Source organism: Streptopelia decaocto (assembly GCF_964273445.1).
Source record: "Streptopelia decaocto genome assembly, chromosome: 11".
In the NCBI taxonomy this organism is placed as follows: Eukaryota; Metazoa; Chordata; class Aves; order Columbiformes; family Columbidae; genus Streptopelia; species Streptopelia decaocto.
Window position 1 is genome coordinate 16,451,137 of NC_138666.1, and position 21,843 is coordinate 16,472,979.

Consider the following 21,843-nt stretch of genomic DNA (forward strand, 5'->3'; position numbering starts at 1 on the left):
AGGCCGAGCTCGCCGCTATAATAGCGGGGGCGGAGGGGAGAGCTCTGCTCGCCGTGGTTGCTTCCGTGCGCCAGCCAGTGTCTGCCTCATCCCGCTCTTAGCCGCTAACATGGCGCTCTCCAGCGACCCCCATTTCAAGAAGCTGGCGGAGTGGCACAAGGCCAACTCCCCCAAGCTCGTCCTGCGGCAGCTGTTCGAGGCCGACAAGGATCGCTTCCAGAAGTTCAGGTGAGGCTGGGCGGCCCCCGCCCGCCTTCCCCCGCGGCTGAGCGGGCCGGCAGCCGCTCCTGCGCTCCCCGCCGCGGCCGCCGGGCCCTGCGGCTGCCGGCACAACGGGCGCTTCCGCGTGCGAGGCCCGGGGCGGTGTGGGGCTGGCTCCCGCTCGCCTTCCTTCCCGCCCGCAGGTGGGCGCTGCCGGAGAGCCGGGGCCGCGCCGCGGGCGGAGGGATGAACCTTCACGGCGGAGCTTGGCAGGGGCCGTGTGTCCCGTGGGGCTCCGCTTCCTCCCGCCCGTGCGGTCCCGGGGAGGGAGCGGGGCCCGGCCACACCGCGCACACACACGCGGCTGCTCGGGAGGCGGGCGGGGGGCCAGGGCGGGGCGGGTGCCGCCGGCTGGAGCCGCGGAGGCCGATGGCAGGTCGGGCACACGTGTCCCGGGCCCGCAGCGCCCTCCGGGAGCCCCGCGCGGCGCGGGCAGGAGGGAGCGGGGGGCGCTCCGCGGTGCCCCGAGGAGGCGGCCGTGCGCACTTGTCCTTGACTCATCCTTGCAGCAGGGTACGTGCCGGCGAGCACAGCGCCGGCTGCGGCGAGCACAGCGGCATTGTGGGTCCTCCGCTCCTCCGGCTCTCGCACCCGTGTGCTTAGTCATGATAAGCTCCGTGATGGGATCCCGGCGAGTCGCCCATCCATGTGCCCCCGCCTGTCAGGGGTCTGGCGGTGCCTCCCCTGCCCTGAGACGGGGAACGGGAGGATGTTCAGCAGGTTTAGCCCTCCCTTGCCGCATGCTATCCACGGTACAGGAATGCATTGCAACATACTCTCTGCTAGAGGAGGAAGCAAGATGTGGGAGCGGCATGATAACGTTCAGTGGTTTCATCCTGTAAAGCAGCACTGATGTTTTCTGTACACTGGAAACTCTGCTAAGAAGTCGTGTGTGTGTGGTTACGTTGCTGGACTACACCAGCAATCTGGAAGGTCTAATACTATGTAGGTGCATTCTTGACTGGAGTTTTAAAGTGACCCTGGGCAATACAGATACAAGGAGCTTCTGTTCTGGAGTGTTGAGATAAAACTTATTGCGTGCATCAAGCTTTTCGTTAGCGTCCTAGGTGAAGTGACTTTTCTTGTTAGATATTTCTTAAATTGTAATTAAATATCACATATGAAGTCCTGCATACCATTATACAAGAGTTAAAATGTCACTTGCATTGATAGAGAAGATATGCTAAATTTTTCGAGTATTGACTTCGTCTGGCTCTTCTAATAGGACTTTTGCTACTGTTAAAGAACTTCATTAATATTATCTCACACAAATCTAGTTCTTCTCTCATAGAGTTAGTTCTGTTTTCAGGTTTTCCATATCTCCAGTATTTCCCAAGAGACTGAATTTGCTATAACCAAAAGGTATAATCAAGAGGTTTCTTAGAGGGTTCCTTCCTCAGTGGCTTAAGCAAGTACTCTTATTGGGGTAGCACTGTGTCTTAGTCTCATTGGCTGTCATTTTAATATTAAAGTTACTTTAACCATCAAATATGCTCTCAATCTCAACTAGTCAGTATATAGTTGCTTTTGTGACTCTGTAGTGTACTTAGTCATTTTTGAGCGCTACACCGTCACTATGTACAGTTACTCAAAGCAAAGATACTTGACAGCTGTTGTTTCAGGCACACATACTCATCTCTCAAATGTTTTCTCCATGCTGAAAGTGACCAGTGTATCTCCTAGAATGTCTTTATCTGATTTTTTTTGTGTGTGAAATTCTCTGCCAAGGTTGTTTCAAATAGCTCTCCAGCTTAATGTCCTTTTGTGCTGCCCATAAAACAGTTGAAGTGGTTTAAGTTTACTTATCTACCTTAATCCTTTCATTATTTCAGTCCTGTTTCCTAATAAACCTTTGCATTATGGACTACCAGGAGAAATTTCTCATAGCAAAATATGATTGCAGAATTGTCAGCCTGACAGATCTGCTTCTGCGCTTCTTGCTGATGGCCACTTTATGAGCCAGATCAGCAGGGTGGTGGTATTAATAGTTAACATCTGTTGAAGGCCTAGGCAGTCTGGAAGTTTGGCTACAAGATCCTCTCTGTAGTTTGCACCTCGCTCCTCATATGAAATTAATCATTATGAATACATTTCAGTTAGTTCTGCTGAGTATGATCATAAAATCATTGACTATCTCTCTTCCTTGAGAAGGAAAAGGGAAACCTGTCTGGTAGGAGCAGTGGCTTTTTTACTAGAAAAACTCTACCAGTTTTGAAGAGGATAGAACTGATATGATGCAGCTATCATAAAACTCAGCAGATAATGGATACCTGGATGCTGATTAAGGTACTCTTGATTCAAATGGCTAGTGCAGGATATAAAGTACCAGTACTACACTCCTGCTAGTTGGCTTGTCCATTATGAAGGGTCAGAATGAGTCCTCTATCTAAATGTAGCACTGGGGAATCTGTGTGTAATAATTCATTTAGGGGTTGCTCATTCAGTTTTTGTTTAGATGGGAGATAAAATCATTTGGAGATGCTGCAGGTGACCTTCTGATTAAGGACTGTGTCACTTAGATGTGGATGTGGCTTATGTGACAAGCCCCTCGTTCCACCTGGGTAGTGCTACAGTTAGCTGCTGCATTGCAGAATGGGTGTTGTGGCTGAACACAACTGAGCTGCAGGGTTTTGGGATTCTGTATAAATAAAAGGTGGATCTCTTGGTGCAAAGGTTTAAGATGAAGCTACATTGCATGCTGTGTGTTCCACCTGGTGTGTGGGGAAGTTAGACCTGGTAGCTATTGCTTGCTTGTTTTGCATGAAATAACTTGGGATGCCATCTTTCTTTGCTTTCTTTAAGTGAGTACTGATTTGAATCCAGCCAGAATTTCACAGGATACCTTGTCTTCTAGATCTAGTGAGATTGATTTTATTCATATAAGTAAAATAACAATGAATTGTATAAGTGAGGCATATGTCAGGTAAACACAAAGAGAAGTTTGTAAGAATTTCGTGTTCATGGGGTAGAACACTGGGGAAGACTATCTTTCTGTGTTAAATTGTAGCATCAGAATTTTTAGAGTTCTCCTCTAATCTGAAGAAGTATTAGTATAATAATGGCCTTGCTGTATCATTAGTAAAATATGTTCAAATCTGAGACCTGACTGTAAATAAATTGCATCAAATCTCAAATAGAAAGACTTGCTGGGTTTGTTCTTAAATAGCAAATTTGGCAGGTGAGAGGTAACAGCCCTTCCCTTTGCTAGCTGTGTTCAGGGCTCCTTGTGGTGGATGGTCAGAGATTCACTGAAGAGAAGGGTGATAAACAGCATTGATACCATTTTTCCTCATTTGCCTCACCTTCTTGGCTATGAAAGAAGCTTCTAATATTGTGTTTGAAGACACCTTGTTATTTAGTGTCTCTTGTATTTAGTGTCTCTTGTATTTTAAGACCAGAGATGTTACTTTGTTTTTCCTGAAGTTAACAAAACGACCCAAATATCTAGGCCTTGCTCATTATTACTATGATTGCAAATTCAGCTCCCTTCTCCCTTTGCAGAATCTTGCCTGCTCTGTCATATCCCTTTGAAGTAGCGATTATGCCATGATTTGTCCCTGTGAAGTCTCTGGCATACATGGTCACTAAAATAACAGTGCATATTTCTCTGCTCGAGTGTTGGGAAAGAAAAAGCGGGGAAATAATGAACAACACAGAAACATTGAGAGTTCAGATGGTTGACAATTTCCTGTGGCTTGTGCGTGTGGAGCAGAAGGGAATGTAAGATATAAAAGGCTTTTTGTGCCTTTATAGAAGCCCTGCTGGATTACTTACAGGGCTTCGATTCTTCAGGTTAGAGTAAATGTATATATTTGGGTGTAAATTAGTGCAAAGAAGAAATTGGTAGAAAACTGTGGTGTAAAGCACTGAAGGGACTTTAGAACTTTTCACATAGATGCAAGGCTAGTAAATACAGTCTCACTTGATCTCTATTGGAACACCGTTTCTGTGATTCCTCTTGGATGTAAACCTGAAAGTGCTCGTATTTTGAAGTGTTAGGCAATAGCTTTCAGAAGAGGGTTAGTGAAATGATTTGGAGGCTTCCACTGAGTCTGTGAGCACAGCGAGACTTCACCATTGCACAAATGAGGGTTAATTCTGCATAGTAGTTGAAAGGATGTTTCTGTACATGAAGTTGTACAGATTTTTAAAGGTTTGTTCAAGCCTCCATGTAAAGGATTGACTGTATTTGTTGAAAGGATCTGTAGGGAGACAGTTTAATTGTTTAGCAGGAATAGACTGTGCTTAGCTTTTTACCTGTGATATATTAGGAGAACACTAATTATCACTAGAGAATACTAGTGGCTCAGTGAAAACAGAATGTGATTGTCCAACTGTGCGTTAAATATACTTTATTGTATTTGAACTTTCATCAGCAGAAAGTTGATGTTATGATTTAGCTTGTTGAAAGCCATGGTCTTAAATTAGAACAACACACTAGTAAGTTGTTTTATGAAACTTGTGGGGCAAATCAGTCCCTCAGGTCATCTTTACTAACTTAATATGATTAGAATTCCAATTATTTTGTATTCTGTTGGAGTAATCATCTTGCTTAAAACAGTCACTCCTCAGGAATGTGCAATTAACTTGTTTGTTTTGACAGCTTGACTCTGAATACCGATCATGGGGATATCTTACTGGACTATTCAAAGAACCTTGTTACAGAAGAAGTGATGAAAATGCTGGTGGAACTGGTAACTCTTTAAAATATTGAATTAATAAACCACATAAGTTTTTTTAAAAAGTCAACTTTTACCTTCAACTGGTTATTCTAGCATTGCTCATATACATATAACTCTGAATTTGAGAGACCATCCAAGTTATAAGGCATCTTTTTACAAATCTTGGCACTGTTTGGAGTCTTGCATTGTCCTTTAGCCGCAAGGCCATTTTTCAGTGTGCAGACCTGTTTCAATGTGCTTAGTGGAAAGATTTTTGTCTGCATAACAGACCAGCTGGCATATGACACTGTTGTTGAGATCTGCAGTAAAATAAGAGATATTAGTATAAAGTTGTAAGAGAAAGTGATGTCTTCTATACCCGCAATTGAAACAGTACTTTGTATGTCATGCAGTCTTAGAGATTCACTTGTAGTTGGATGTCTTTTAAGAAAGAAGTTTGTGTCATTAGCTTCAATTTAGCATAGTGTCCATATTTGCAACCCTTCCTTAGCTATTGGTTCAACCAAAAGCTTAGACCAGATAGGACACAGATTTTTAAAAGGGAAGAACTAGCAAAAATAGCCATAGCAAAATTACTTTTGCTATCTTCAGTTAAAAAGTAAAATACAAAAAAAAATTCCACGATGGTACACAGAATCATTAATGAATCCTGCAGCAGTATGACAAGATGAAACTGAATAATTAAGATGGATTCATTGCATCTTGGTCATTCAGCATGTTACTGTGTAACGTCTTAAGGAAATAAACAGCCTGCATGAAATACTTGCTTTAAAATCAGATGATCAATTTTTAAGGTAGAATCTAGTGGGTCTTTTAATGTAACTGCTGTCTTATGTGGTAAATGTTCACACTCCTTAAGGTAGCTGGACCTTTGTAGTGCCTGTTGACTTCTTACTATTTTTAAGAGGATTCTATTTTTACATTTCTCAGGCAAAGTCAAGGGGTGTGGAAAGTGCCAGAGAGCGCATGTTCAGCGGAGAGAAGATCAACTTCACTGAGGTGAGGCTATTTCTGTCCATGGCTTTTGCCCTGCGGTTGTGCCCAAGTATTGTGGATGTTTGTGCATCTGTGTAAGAGAAGTCTCGAAAAAACTTACTCTAATAGCTACTCTGAAATGCTGGTTGGCTGTAATGTTTGCTTCATCTCTTGAGCTCTGACAAAAAGACAGAAGAAAATGTGTGGATGAAGCTATTCAATCCTCCCTTCAACAGACATCTTACTTTTTTTTTTTGAGACTTTGGTGTATGTATTTTTTTTTCTTGTCTTCCCTCATTTGTAGGGAGGAAGATGAGTTAGATTTTGCGAAGGCCATGGAGCAGGGTATTGCATTCCGGGTATCCCATACATGCTTTTCCCTAATGTCAGTGTTCATAAAGCTTAGTGAGCTGCATACAAAGTTTCAGTGAGGCTTGTGTAAGACTTTCTGCTTTGGGTTGTTGATGTTACTTATCTCTGGGTAGTTTAACAGCAGAGACCATAAACAGTCTTAGGAAATTAACCGCCTATTTCAGTAAGATGGCAAGCATCTTCCTTTTTCTGTAGATCGGAATATTGTAATTACGGCTAAATCTTCATTAAAATATACAGAAAACTACCTTTTTTCTGAAGTTATAAATAGGATGAAAACTGGCAACTCTATAGTATGATTTATTAGTCTGCCTTTAATATTAAAGGCTATTTAGTATGTTTGAGGTAAATTAACAGGAATCAGTATTTCCTTTGACTTGGTTATTGACTGACGTAGCTGTTGCACAAGCTGTTTGCTTAACTCAGCAGTTGGACATTGTATTGTTTGTGAATACAGCATGTTTGTAAAAATGCACAGACAGAAACAGATACAGCTTCACCGGAGAAATGCTTCCTCTTCTGTATGAATGCCTTAAATTCACATATGTAATTCTAGCTAGTGAAAAAAGGAAGTGGAAAGAGGATGATAACTCTGAAATCTGCCTGGAAGGCTGTTTTTTTCAGATCTTGCCTCATTAGCCTCATGTAACACAACTTATTTCTGGCCAGGTATTATGGAGTTATTCTTCATCATCTACATGAGAGCAAAGGCAGCAGAAACCTTCTCAGAAGCACTTAAATGTGATTTTAAACCGTGATGTGTTGCTGTTCTGCTGCTAGCTCCTGATTTTGTTACTGTCTCGATAAGGCAACTTCATGTAGCAGTTACCTTGCATGAGGAGTCTAGAAACATCTTTTTCATTATCAGGCTGTTTCTCACTTACAGTCAGAAGTTGGCTTGGAATTAGATTTGGTTTATTTTTTTCTCTTTGAATAGAATACAGAATCAAGTTGGTTTGGCTCTGGAATATGAGCATGTGGACAGTGTGAATTTGTCATGAGACCTTAAAAAAAGGATGCTGTCAAACACCATGAGTAAATAAACCTAATGCGATAAGACAGAAGGGAGCTGCTTAATGGCAAGAACTGACTTGTGTGCTGCTTTTGTTCTGCTTTAGAACATTTTTTAGCTTATTTGTCTGAAGTACTTAAGACTTGTCTGTATTTGGTGCTGCGGGCACTGACTGCATGATGTGTGTTTATGTGGAAATCCTTTATAGCGCACCCAAGCACGTTGCTGCCAGGTGTCTGTACCAGATGAGTTAAAACTTGCAGCTTGATATGGCACAAAGACAGCGCATTGCAAGGGAACTCATCTGACCACTCATGGGGACAGTCTGCATACTTAGGAAGTACTTCTGGTCAATGGTAGATGTCAGGTCAAATACGACTGCTGCTCTTGATCAAGGCAAAGCTTCCTTCAAGCCCAATAGTGAGCAGTAGTTACCAAATAATACCATTCCATAGCTGCATGTTACAAAAAAAAATTACATCTGTTCACCCTGCATTTAAGTGGGTACACTTGGATAATTAGCAACTGAAAGAGCTTTCTCGTATTCCAAGTCAGTAACCACCAGCTCGATGATTTTTGAGTTAGCATTTTGTATTTGAATCATAACTTGGCAGTTCATATTGTCTGTGTTGTCTTTGTCTCACAATGCCTCTTATTGTAACAAGTAACAATGAGGTAGAGCAGACTAATTTTTTAATTTGTTCATTAGTATTGACTAACTCCTTCATTCTAGATTAAAGCTTTTAAAGCTCCTGAACAGGCAAATCACAGGCCAGATTTCAGTGCTTTGACTTGTGTATAACTGTGGAGAGTTAATATAATATGATGCATGCCAACAGACCTTTTTTTCCTCATAACACGACTACCACCTACATATCTGGTATGCATGGGTTCAGGGAACATTTAATTGTGGGCAGTGGGTAGAATAATGTGGCTATTGTATTCCTTTTTTGTCAAATGTTTAAATACGTATTTGTCTTTTCCTATATGAAATGGACTATTCAGGATAATTGACAAAATGCCATAGAAAATAACCTTGGCTGCTTATTACAATTGATTTTCATTATTGTCACAAATAGGAAATAACTTCATCCTTGTGTACCTGAAGCATGCTGAAGTAATTAAGATAACTGAGTACTGAATATTGCTGAATTTTGGATCTCAATCATTAAATGCTTTTCAAGGGATTTTGAGCTTTTTTTCAAAGCAACCAAATAAGCTATTTGTTTATTTTGCATATTGTATGCTTTTGTAAGCTCTCTGTACTGATTCTGTGTATTGAGAGGGTCGTCTGTATGGCTGATGATAAATGTGTGTGTATACACATACACACATGAACTACTAATTCCAGTTAACTTAAAGGATTTTTAAGACTTGACGATTGTATGACCTTCGGGATGAGGTACCTGAGGCCTCTGGGTATAATTTGGGAATGGTTTAATCTTTTTTCCCCTCTTTATTTCAGAACCGAGCTGTGCTTCATATTGCTCTGAGAAATCGTTCCAATGCGCCAATACTTGTAGATGGGAAGGATGTTGTTCCAGAAGTAAACAAAGTGTTGGACAAAATGAAACACTTCTGCCAGGTATAAAATACCACCATAGCTTATTTTTCATATATTTGTTCTATACCCAGCCAGGTTCTTACATATGTAATGTGAAGGAGTGATTGTGGGCTGGTTCACGTCAGTTATTGTGCCCTTGTTTGTTTTTTATGATAGTTCTGGCTCAAGCATGGAGTTGGAGCTGGTTTTAGTATGATTTAGTATGATTCACTTAGTATGTTCCCAGTTGGGTTTTTCTTTAATGGGATCTCTAGATCTTGCTCTTTCAGCAGTAATCTTGCATTTACTTCAGAAGTCTTGTAAATCATTAATTACCATTCAAATATTGCCTTATTTCTTGCTAATTTTTCAACTACTTTATCAAGTAGAGGCTGCCTCTTAAAATCTGTGTACAATCAGGAGAGAGGTAGAAGCTTCCAGCTCCCTTTCCATTTGATTATGCTCTACTCAAATGGTTTCTTAAAGATCTTCTGGTCTTAGGGCAGATCCCTTTATGATTCTATTCATTTTGCAGCTTTAGCAGCATCAAAGTTTTTTGTACCCTAGTTAAATACAGCAGTTAACAATTATTTTCAAATATCATTAATTGTTCTTTGATTCTGTATGTCATCTAGAAAATGTAGGCATCTGTCAGATCAGTTGAAGGAAATGCACTGAAGAACTTCATAGAGCATTTAACAAAGTCAGATTTATGTGTGATTAATCAATAAAAGCTCAATGAATAGTTCTAGTGATTTTTAAACGTGGCTGTGAGGATCTGGAGCTGTTTGATTGCTATTGTGAGTCTTATCCAGGTGGCAGCGGCCAGTATCACTGCTAACTCATACCTGTTAACCTATACAAAATCAGCCTGGATTATGTCCAGTTCCTAATGGATAAATGCCAAAACCACAATAGCTGACAGTAATTGGTTTGAATTTGGTAGTTTCTTCAGAAAACGTGATAGTCGAATGCCCACAGTTCAGTGGTCCATTTTCCACTGTAGAGTTTTTTAGCTGATTAAGATTTTGGTAGTGCAAGACAAGATTTTCACTGGTGTCAGTCACTGAAACCTGTGAATATTGCTTTCCATGCGGGTCCATATTATCTGCAAAATAAAAATCAAGTTAAGCAGTTCCTTTGAAAAGAGTGACAAAGATGTTTGTTTCAGTTGACTTACTTTAGAAGTACAGCAGTATCAACTACAGCCTACAGGAATGGTGTATACTAAACATGGATTTTTCTGTTGGGAAATACAAAAGGCTTTAACTTAAGCACCCTTAGGGAAGGAAAGCAACTATCAGCATAACCAGGTGATTTGTTGTAGAATAGTGGCTTTTTAAGTAGAGAAGGTATGTAGAAATGTGCATGATACTAGACATTCCTTTTGTGAGGGGAACAAATTTAATGCATAGGTGGTATATGATGGACAAAATTCAATGTGATGGTTGCAATTTTGTTTGTCAGAACTCTAACTGTTAAAACAGCAAGAAGAGAGCAGAAACCTGTACTATGTGCTCTTAAGGTGCAGCCCAGAAACAAATATTGATGCAAAATGTACATAGAATATAAGCGCTTTTGAATGTTTGGTTTGCCAATAAATTTGTCTCCATGGCTTTATTAATATTTGTTTTTCAGTTTAGTTAGTGAAGTTGCTTCTAATTAAAGATACTTAAAGAACCCCTTCAGTTTCAAATATTTGTGGCAAATACTTTAGTTTTTTCATTTTTTAGCTTGACGTCTCTCGACTTTGCCAACACTGTAAATATTATAACAGTCCACACAGAACAAGAGTTTGATCTTGTGGTGTGTTTTTTAAATATGTGCATTAGACTTCCAACACCTAACAAAGTATCATCTTAGACATAACTAGATGTCTAGCTAAGAAGGTAGCTTTGAGTGTAGGCTTTAAAGTCTATGAGCTTGAAAGTTGTCTTTGGAGACTTTCTACAACAATGCCTGAAAACACAGCCTATTTCCAGTGCTAGAATCACTAACTTTAGTGCAGGTATAAAATAATTACTTTGTTTTTCCCCCAGAGAGTCCGTAGTGGCGAATGGAAAGGCTACACTGGAAAGGCGATTACTGATGTGGTCAATGTTGGGATTGGTGGCTCTGACTTGGTAAGCTCCTGACTTCTGTGCATCTTCCACATCTTTTTGTGTGTGTACATGCTTGCAATGAAGATAAAATCTCATCATTGCTCCATCCAGGGCCCTCTGATGGTAACTGAAGCCCTGAAACCATATTCCAAGGGAGGCCCTCGTGTTTGGTTTGTGTCCAACATTGATGGTACTCATATAGCCAAAACCCTGGCTGAGCTTAAACCAGACACTACGCTCTTCATCATTGCATCCAAGGTATGTCCAACGCAAGCCCTGGGGTGTGACTTTTCTAACTGTAAAGGGTTCAGTCAGAATAGACATCTGTCCACAGGAAGATCTAGATCAGGGATTTCTAGTGTGGACTGTTTCTATAAGGCCTGTTGTGATTCCTCCTCAACTTGCTTGTGTTGCTACTGAAATACTTAGATCCAGAAGCCAAGTGCTAAAAATTACTATTAGAGAACAGGAATTTCCCTTACAATGACTTAACCTAAGCAAGTAAGACACATGAGGGATTTCATGGTGTCTAGAGTCTGTCTCAGTCAGCACAAGTTTAAACATTCAAAAGTTATTTTCATGTACTTCTCTGTGGGTGGAATGTAGGATGCTATGTAGCTGTTTCCTTGAAATTGAAGATCTTGTCACATTCCTTGCTTTTATTTAATGTTACTTTTGGTCCTTTATCTTAAGGACAGTGTTACTTGTTAAGTGTTCTGTTTTTTGCATTGATGTTTTGTGTTAATGAATTGCATGTAGTTGGAGAATCTATTCTGCTTTAACGTAGTAACAAAAGATCTTCACCTGGGTTCCTTGAGTACTATAAGTACTAAGCTTCTTTATTTATGAAGAGGTAAAGGTAGTTGGTAGCTTATAAGGTAACACTTATTTCTGAATATAGACTTAAAAGCTGCCCTTTTTTAAAGTCTCGCCTTGCTGATAATTCATTCTGTAAACATAATTGCTAGCTGCCCTCTTCCTTTGAGGAATACTGCTGTCTTAGCAGAGGAAACTGGTGAAGACAAACTTCATAGTTATATGACTTGGGTCACCTTTGTTTGTAAAGCCCAGTAGAACCTTTTTGCTGTTGGAAGAAAATCTGCAACAAGTGCACATGTGTGTAATGTTGGCCATGCTCTGTGGTGGTGCTCATTATCTTATCTTGGTAATACTGCAGCCGAGCAACAACTTATGGAATAAGGAAACTTCACAAAGTAATCCTAATGGTCACTTTGAGTAAATGAGTTCACGATCACGGTTCAAAGGCTTAGGAGACTGCCAAATTGAAAGAGTAACGCTTCAGTTTCTGTTTGCCAGCCTGTAGTTGGATAATTGGATCTGTTTGGAAGAGGATGAATGGCATTCTTTTTTTTCCATAATAGGCTTGTGTTTCATAACGAAATATTTCTGGAGATGGATGAGAGTAGGTTGAATCTAGTGTTCACCCTTAAAGCTAAATTTTGATGGTTGAGTAGATCAGAATGGTTGTAGATACTTGTAAAACTGCATGACTGAACTTCTGTGCATACTTCATGAAGCAGGAAAACATTTTCCTTTAATCAGCAAATCAAAATTATGGCAATAATCTTAGCAGAAATGAGTATTACTACATGAAAAAGTAGGAATTGAAGAACAAGAGGACAGTCCAGCTAGGTTGGTGTTCAATCAGTTCCTTTTTAGTCAAATGGTAAAACTTCAGATTTAGTGGAAGAATGAAGTAAAAAAAATTTAGTCTCAAGGTTTTGCATACCAGTTTGGGAGAGGGAAGGTGGGGAATAATTATTCAAATTCTTGATATATGCTAGTTGAAAACTAGATAGGTAAATCTAGCAACACTAGTCTTTAATGGATTGATAAGCTTGCTTTTATTTTTTTGCTGAAATCTGGCAGCAGCTGTCGTGAACATCTCGCATCACTCTGCTCTGGTTGTCTGGAACACATGTTTTAGGAGCCTGGACTTGTTTCAATTTTAATTAAGGTGTTTTGCATACTTCCTTGTTTTCTGCTGTGCAGACTTTCACCACCCAAGAAACTATCACCAATGCGGAAACGGCCAAAGAGTGGTTCCTACATGCTGCTAAAGATGTAAGTCTCACATGTTTAGGTTACGTAACAGAATGCAACGGTTTTTTATTGTGCAATTTCTCCATGATCATTCAGTGTGCTTTGGAGCAGAGCCAGTAGCTGCCCAGACATAAGCTGTATAGCTCAGCAAATGCTGTACATATAACGTTTCAGTGCTTCACGGTTAGTGACAGGCTGTTATATCCAATCAAAGTGATAAAACCACTAGATTTTTGTTATAATGGTTGTCATGCATTATTCCCCCAAATCCTGCTTGTTAAGTAATAGGGTGTAGCACTGGCCTTAGAGCTGTCTAATAATTTGGTGGAACCACAGATATAGAAATTCAAGAATATGGTGCCTATGTGGCTTCACCTTCCAGTTCTTGGCAAATCTTTAGAAAAGAAGCTATGATTGGAGTGATATACTGACATATCTATGGCAGATGTCTGTACTATGAATAGAAACCTTGTATTTGGCTCATTCTCTCCTGTTTCTAACCTTTAAAAGAAAAAAAATAAAGCCAGATACTGCCTGCTCAGGTAGTTAAGATAATGTTTAACCCGTTCCAGTCAGGATAGCTGAATTTTGTTTGAAAGCTGGGCTTTGAAATTCCTTGTTACACCACTGTTACAGATACCTCCTCTTTGTTCACCAGAACACTTGCTGAAAGACCAAAGTCTAAATCTGGAGTTTGAGATTTATCAGTAGTTCCAGTTATCTTGATCCTTTGACCCAGCCATAAGTGTAGTGCATGTACAACAAACTCCAGCTGCTCCACAGTGGTCATAGTGATGTTCCAAACTGATAATGTGCTCTTGAGGAAATAGTGTGCTGCTCTAAATAGACTGTTTCCACTGGGCTTAATGAAAATGTTATCAGAATGTTACCCTTGACAGACATGCTGCCAAATCTCACACTGAATGTGAATGAAGTGAATGATTTCAAGTTCTTAATGCAAAAATAACTGATGATAGTCAACAGTATTTTGTTTAAATGTAGATGGTAGCAGATCAGGTTTATGACCAGAAATCAAAATAAATTAACATTCTAGATCTAACAGTCTGTTTATTTTTATTAAGCCTTCAGCAGTGGCCAAGCATTTTGTTGCCTTGTCTACCAATGGTGTAAGTATAATCTATTTTTTTTTTCTGTGTACCTTTAAGATGGCCTCATTTTAAAATCCAGTAAGGAAGCCTATCTTTTAAGACACCACTACTTGAACACCAAGTTGGCCTTCCTCTTGAAATGAAGCATATGTTTTTTTCCTACTGAAAAGAACTGAAACATTTCTAGAGTAATGAACTGCAGCAAGGTTGGACCTTCATCATAGATTTGTGCTTTTTCTGCTAGAGCTTTAAATCTGAAGTCAGGATCTCTTATGCTTGAAATGACTGTTATTGAGTGTTACTTGTAATTGCTTCAGTGTGTGTGAATGTAGTTATTATGTAAACAAATACTGCTCTTCTAGATTCCTCAATTAAGTGCTGAAGTGATGCAGGTAGTTTGTGTGAATAATCTGAAGCACTTGATGAGCATAATGTACCCTGATGTGGTGTTTCATGCAAAAGTGTGAAGTAGAAAGACCAATAGCAATTAGAAAAAGATTCTGCAATAATTAAGAGGCTGTCAGGTACTGTAGTGTGAAATTCCTTTCTTCCATTCTGGTTTTGTTAAATGTAACATGAATGTCAGTCCAACTTCTACTTGTATTGCCACTTAGATTGGTCAGAAAATGCGACTATGTAATTGATTTTGAGGGTGATCTCTGGAATTAAAGGTATACTTTTTTCTTATGGATGCTATGTATTTTTAAAATAGAGGATGTAACTGAGAAATTGTGTATTTAATAGGTACTCAACCTGTGCTTTTTATTTGCTAGACATAAAACTTTTCATGTTGGTTTTACTTAGTGTTCTTACACACTTCCTTTTTTTTAATTCTAGCCTAAAGTTAAAGACTTTGGGATTGACCCACAGAACATGTTTGAATTCTGGGATGTGAGTAAATATCTAATTTTGTGTGGTAGATGTTAACTGTTAGAATAATATAACTTCAGAAAATGTTAACTAGATGTCAGGAAATTGCCAAAATATGTAAATTATAGAAATTGTATTCTTGGTACTGAAACATCTGAAAACTTGTAACTAAAGGCAAATTGAGAACATGTCAGGCAAGCAAGTAGTCTTGTCTCTTGGCCATTCCATTAAAATCCTGCAGTCAAAGGTCTGAAGAGAAGCCTTCTGTGTTCTTGGCTGTGTGATCAGCTGTTGGGTAACAGGAGATACAAGTCTTAGCTTATTCCTTGGTGTAAGTAGTTATTATAAGATGTGACATTTGACTGTTGGGGTCTACTGTATGTAATCTAGGCCTGTAAAGGTCAAACATCAGAAATGGGAGCCTAATTTGATATTTTATAGCAGATGCATATTTTAGGTATACTGCCCTTAGTCTTGGCCCTTAATCAGAAACAGATTGGTTTGTCTCATTGGCTCTGTGCCTCACAAACTAGATTTTAAAGCTGTTGTTTAGAAATTATCTGGAGCATTACCTTTCCCTAGATAGTGCCGTAATCTTGCTGAAGCAGGTTTCACCTATAGAGGAGTGATATTAGGAAAGCAGTTCATACAAGCACTGAATTTAGTATTTGAAAGTGAACTGGAATTATCAGAGGATCTGCTTCAACAGTTGTTATATAAATTGAACAAGCAGGATAACTTCAAAGTCTCAAAAACTGCGTACTTAAGGATTCATTAGGGAGCTACTGTAAAGTGCATGTCCCATTGACCATGCCGTATAATGTGTAGTGAATTATCACCAGAAGGAATATTGTTTTTGCTGAAAGCAGTCTAAATGTATCCTGCTATTTCCTAATAGTTTGGATTTAAAAGCCCTGCACTTATCTCTAAACCAGCCTCTTGTTTTCAGTGGGTTGGTGGTCGCTACTCTCTGTGGTCTGCCATTGGTCTCTCCATTGCCCTGCATATTGGTAGGTATTCCTATGAGGTAACAATGCCAACAATTAATCTGTTTGCTTCAGGAATATAACTGTGAAATGGATTAACAATAGTGGATAGTGGATCATCTTAGGGGCAAATATTATTTTACCACAACCTGTTCTGAGTGCTTGGATGTTTGTGCTAAAAACCAATCTGTAATGTGATGGAAATGTTGGTATTTTAGTACTGTAAAAGCAGTTTTGGAAGTTACCCATATTAGGTAAATATAGTCAAATTAAATTTCTTTAGTCACTTGCATAGCCAGAAGTGCCTGATTCATGTAAAGCCATGTCAGTGTTGAAAATTAGACCTTGCAACTGACATTCCTAAACTATTTAAAAGCAGGGTATTTAATTTCTGTAAGTACATACACACTAAACATCAAAATCCTCTGTCTCCAGTTCTGCATACCAGCTCTGTTTAGCACTGTTAACTATCTCTCCCATTCATTTTGTCCCCAGTATTTGTTCTTCTAGTCTATAGGACCTAGGAATGCCGATTCTATCTGCAGTTGATTGTGGAGCAAACATAGACTCGCTAAATTGATCCCCACCTACTTGTATTGTTGCAGGGTAGCATTGGCATTTCTGATGCAGCTCTCAAAAGCAGGTGGAAAGTACACAGTGAATGTCCAGGGGCTCTAACTACTTGCATTTGTTCCCTCATCACTTCCTTTAGATATCTAAAGTCTGAAACCGTAATTTGTTTTCCTAAATACAGCTAGAATTCCTTCGGACTGAAGTTAGAAGAAAAATATTGGGGTTTATGTTTTTGGAATGATATGAATAGGAGCTGTCATGTGTAGAAAGACCTATGTGAACAGCAAAATAAACCAGTCAGGGACTTACTGTTTTGTCTGCAATGAACTGTTCATCTCTGCTGTCAGATAGATTTGGTGTTGACTGCTGACATGCCAGTCTATCTGCATTTCTTGCTCTCATATCCTTCATCTTCCAAAGCTGGCTTCTGACCATAGGTAGAGCTGCTGCATTGATTGCCAAACGTTTCACCTCCATTTTTCCATAAAAGAATCAGGATTTCTGGCTTTGCAGGAAAGGATGGTATTGGTTAAACTACTCATTAGTGAAAATTAATTAACACCCTAATTAACACCCTATAGAGCAAAGAAAAATCAAGTGAATTGTTAAGAGAACAGGGAAGGGGGGGATGGACCTTTTTTGTTTGAGAAGACCTTATTACAGTTGTGTTTTCCTCAGACCAGCACATAAATGCCTGCTGTGCTATCCATGTCCTGTTTTTTTGAGGATGTTTTTCCCGCTGTGGCTGTGAAGTGGCTAAGTGTTCAGACTTGCTGAAAACTACGTAGCGTTTAATAGAGAGCCTGGTTTTAAAGCCTCTGTTTTCCTTCCAGTTGCTCATTCTGCTTGAATGGGGGTTTTAGGCAAAGGTTTTTAAAGTATGTTGCATGGAGTTGGACTTGCTCTGAAGTCCAGGCTTTAATCCTAACTAAATGTATCTGGTTTATGGGATGCGAATTTCAAGAGAAGTCAAAGTGCAACTTTGAACTAAATTAGTTCTACAAGGAATCTCAACCATTTTGCATTTTTTTTTCTACAAGAAAAATAAGGTTTGAGTTTTAATAGTAAATAGAAACTGACTCTTTCCATTGTTAGGTTTTGACAACTTTGAGAGCCTGCTTGCAGGAGCCCACTGGATGGTGAGTGGACGTCTGTTTCACCTTTGTTCCTTAACAGCATTGTTAGGAAGATAACTGAAGGCAGGTTGGTTTCTAAAGTTCAGCTCCCCATGTCTTCTCAGTGTTTCTAAAATTACTGTGCTTGGGATGCTCTCCCTGGATCAAGACAACAAAAACAATTTAAGAGTTGGGAGGGTTGACAATTGTCTTATCAAAAGTGTAATTATTTTCCTTTGTGTCACATAGGATAATCACTTCCGCACAGCCCCCCTGGAGAAGAACGTGCCTGTGCTGTTGGCCATGCTAGGGGTCTGGTATATAAACTGCTATGGATGTGAAACCCATGCCCTTCTTCCCTATGACCAATACATGCACCGCTTTGCTGCCTACTTCCAGCAGGTAAGGCTCGGAGTAAAGATTTCAAAAAGCAAATATGTAGATATGCTTCTGTCTTGGTTCTAGAACCTGAATGTATGTTTCTAGGTTAAAATTGCAATCACTTCAGCTCATGTAATCAAGGGCCTAAAGAAGCTGGTGCCAAGACTGATATCAGTTTATTTGCTCAGTTAATTTAGGGAGTTTTTTCCTCAGACCTCCATTATCTTGATGTCTGTAAATTGAACAGCTATATCCCTGGCACTTATGAAATTCATATAAAAGGGTAACACTCGCAGCACTTGTAGTTGAGGTATTTATGGAAACTTCTGTCGATATTGTGTGGTTCTGCAAGAAAGATGATACTGCCCTCCCTTCTTTTAGGGTGATATGGAATCTAATGGCAAATACATTACCAGGAAAGGCTCTCGTGTGGATTACAATACCGGCCCGATTGTGTGGGGGGAGCCTGGCACCAATGGGCAGCACGCTTTTTACCAGCTCATTCATCAAGGTAGGCTGAAACTGTTCTATACCTTGTTTTGGAATTAAATAATGAAAGGTTTCAAAGAGAGTCTGCAGAATTGAGACTAATTTAGAGGTTGGGATCTAAAGGCTTTCCTGTTGCAGGGTTATTAACATGGCTTTTTTAATAGGAACTCGCATGATTCCCTGTGACTTCCTGATCCCAGTCCAGACCCAGCATCCAGTCAGAAATGGCTTGCATCACAAGGTAATAAGTTATTTGTCAGGGCACCCGTATTTTCTTGTGGCTGCTAAGGTATTGAAGCTTATTCAGAACTGCGATGTGCAAGATTTCTAAATGTCCCTTTGAAACTATACCCATAGGCTCTATGAACATTCACAATAGGTTTGAAAATATCGAAATTATAATTACATATTGTATGTATGTAATACAGTGGTATTTTTGTTCTTGAAGAAATTGCAGCCCCAGTTATTGAGGCAGATCGGTTATGTGGCCTGTTGGCCTACTGAAGCTAGAAAGAGTAGAGCAATTAAGTATTTGGAGAGAAGTTTCTTTGTAGGAATTGTAAGGAATGTAATTCTTGCACAGTAGGAAGAAGCAAATTCTCAGAGCTGATGAAAACTTCCTCAGATGCTGTTGCAAGTCCTAAAATCTGGGACAAAATTTAGTGAGTATACTAGTATGTCGAGGTTGATAGCCTTCTATACACATACATATTTTTAAATAAGTCAAATATTTTTAGGTTAATGTATAATCCAACTAAGGATATTCAGTGAACTGTGTATAAGAATTTTTAAGTTCCATAGGTGCAAACTAGTCCATGTCTACTCTTTACTGCATAATTTAGAAAAAGCATGATTCCTCACTGCATTTCAACGTTGTCATGATTTCAGATTACAAGTGCTATTTAAACAGTTTAATAGTGATTTTTTGTTGAGTAACACTAAGTACAGGTGAAAGTTTTAGAAGATGACTTTGTGAAAGAAAGTGACAAAAGGTTTAGTTGGACTGTAGGTATAGTAAGAGTTTATTTTCAGTGTAACTGGCAGGACAAATCTATGCATGAACTTGCAAGGTGACATTAGGCAGGGAGTAGGAAACAAAAAACTTCTGCTGTCTTGCTAGGGATCAGTATATGGTATGCTGTGGGGATTTTCCTTTATACAGAGTAATTACATTATAGTTGGTTACCTTTGACTAATCTTTGCACCTGGCTTTCCAGGCACATGGTGTAGTATGGGATGAAAGTATAGACTATACTGGGTGAAAGGGGTGTGTAAAGTCCTTTGTTCCGCCTGGGAGGCTTGCTGCCCGCTTCAGCAGGGGAAGGACTCTGCAAAACAGTCCTGATTGTCCTTGGATACATGCACTATTAAAATAATAATCAAGCCTCCTGGCACTCTGAGGTAAAAAGCAATAGTGAGCATTAAACAGTTTAAAACCATTGCACATTTTACTGCCATAGTGTTAGAGTTGTAACTCTAGAGCAGGTCTTGGTCTAGATTCAAGCACTAGGTATTTCTATTCCAGCTAATGAAACAGCTTGAGTTGATGTTTTTATTTCTACCTGCTAGATCCTTTTGGCCAACTTCCTTGCTCAGACTGAGGCCTTGATGAAAGGCAAGACTGCTGATGAAGCTCGTAAGGAACTTCAAGCATCAGGACTGAGTGGAGATGCTCTGGAGAAGCTCCTTCCCCACAAGGTAACAGGGCTTTGGCACTGGTGGTGAGGACTGTGTGTTGGGCTGCTCGGTGGAGTTGGCTGGTGGGGCAGTGCCCTCCGGTGGCAGTCGGGTTCTACTGGCTTGGCAGCCGCGAACGTTGTGTGGCTGACTTGTATTTTACTTCTTTCTGTAGCCTACAGTAGCCACTAGTGGGGGTTGGAGATAACATTTAGCCATTGTGTTTGTAATAACACATGAAAACAATACAATTTTATTATTTAAGTTGTTAGCCTTTAAAGCTTCCAGGATTTTGTGTTTGTTGCTAATACAAATAATGTGGGCTATAAGGAAAATATAAACTGCAAGTTTCTGATGTGAGTTTTGCAACATACTAGATAACAACTCTTGTTTTGCAAGGTCTTTGAGGGAAATCGACCAACCAATTCCATCGTGTTTACAAAACTCAATCCATTCACGCTGGGAGCTCTCATCGGTGAGTAAACAGATCTCTCATCTGTGTGTGTGTGTGTGTGTGTGTGTGTGTGTGTGTTAAGACTTTCTGATAAACTTAACGATGAATTTCTTTTCCTGCTTATAGCCATGTATGAGCACAAGATATTTGTTCAAGGAATTGTCTGGGATATTAACAGTTATGACCAATGGGGGTAAGTCTCCTTTATCTGTTTCTTGTATAGTTATTGACAGTAGTATTCCTTAATCTGTTGTGACGTTGAAAAAATACAATGAGAAAAATAAGTGTTTATAAGTAAAGCAAATTATCATAGGATAGTTTTAAATGAAAACAGATTTTCTGGGGATAAATCATCATGGATCCTTGTTCAGCTGTGCATAATGACTTCGTAGCTACAACTTTAGCTATGGACCGTTGTTTAGTTTGATTAAAATTACTATGAATGCAAAAAAGAGGCGGTAATAATGAACAAAATAGTTGATCAGACTGAACACTTGCACTGAGATTTAGAAAGGGAAAATAATTTCCCTTATAGAAGGGAAATGATAATTTTACCTCTAGCAACATTTAGTAGGCAGCTTGCATGGGATCTGTTAAGCAGAAGATTGAGCACCTCTTAGTTTTCCTGTACTGGAGATGCAAGAACATTCTTGGCAGATGTCTTTATATAGGAGCCCTGTGTCTAATGCATGGTTGCACCTGTGGCCAAGGTTAATGATAGAACTCCATGTGGAGAACAGCAGCTTTATGAGGAGTTAGTAATTTTGTTACCTTTAAAAATGGGAGACTTAATCAGAAGCTAATGAGATTCTTTTACATCTATAGTAATATTAACTGTACAACATACTATATAAAGACTTAGACAAGAGAAAAGGACTGGGAAGTGAGTAAGATTTTTCAGGTGAAACCTGCCTGTGTCGTGAGGGTTTATTTTGAAGAGCAAGTTTGCTTTACAGGCCTAGAAGAGCAGTTTAAACTAAGCTCTCTTCTTAAAGGCTGAAGATAAGTATTTGTATATGTTTTCTTAGAGCTATGCTACCACAGCAAGTTCTTTAAAATATTATAGTAGAAACTGATAATGAAAGACTGTCTAATAAAAACTGATGTCTGCCGTAAACTCTGAAATCACGAGTGGGGTAGGAGCAAGTACAGCTTTTACTGCAACATATCAAAATCTA

At 39.5% G+C, this 21,843-nt stretch overlaps 1 protein-coding gene across 1 annotated transcript in view; it reads left to right on the plus strand.

The window, feature by feature from the left end:
- Positions 1-21,843, plus strand: part of GPI (glucose-6-phosphate isomerase) — a 24,121-nt gene continuing 2,278 nt past the window's right edge. Inside the window, exons 1-17 of the mRNA XM_082063250.1 lie at positions 1-228; positions 4,865-4,955; positions 5,874-5,942; positions 8,768-8,887; positions 10,885-10,968; positions 11,059-11,205; positions 12,961-13,032; positions 14,094-14,138; positions 14,958-15,011; positions 15,940-16,000; positions 17,645-17,688; positions 17,914-18,066; positions 18,427-18,556; positions 18,699-18,775; positions 20,104-20,232; positions 20,611-20,686; positions 20,792-20,858. Of these exons, the coding sequence (XP_081919376.1) occupies positions 110-228; positions 4,865-4,955; positions 5,874-5,942; positions 8,768-8,887; positions 10,885-10,968; positions 11,059-11,205; positions 12,961-13,032; positions 14,094-14,138; positions 14,958-15,011; positions 15,940-16,000; positions 17,645-17,688; positions 17,914-18,066; positions 18,427-18,556; positions 18,699-18,775; positions 20,104-20,232; positions 20,611-20,686; positions 20,792-20,858 (1,538 nt within the window). The 5' untranslated portion in view covers positions 1-109. The remainder of the gene's footprint in view (positions 229-4,864; positions 4,956-5,873; positions 5,943-8,767; positions 8,888-10,884; positions 10,969-11,058; positions 11,206-12,960; positions 13,033-14,093; positions 14,139-14,957; positions 15,012-15,939; positions 16,001-17,644; positions 17,689-17,913; positions 18,067-18,426; positions 18,557-18,698; positions 18,776-20,103; positions 20,233-20,610; positions 20,687-20,791; positions 20,859-21,843) is intronic.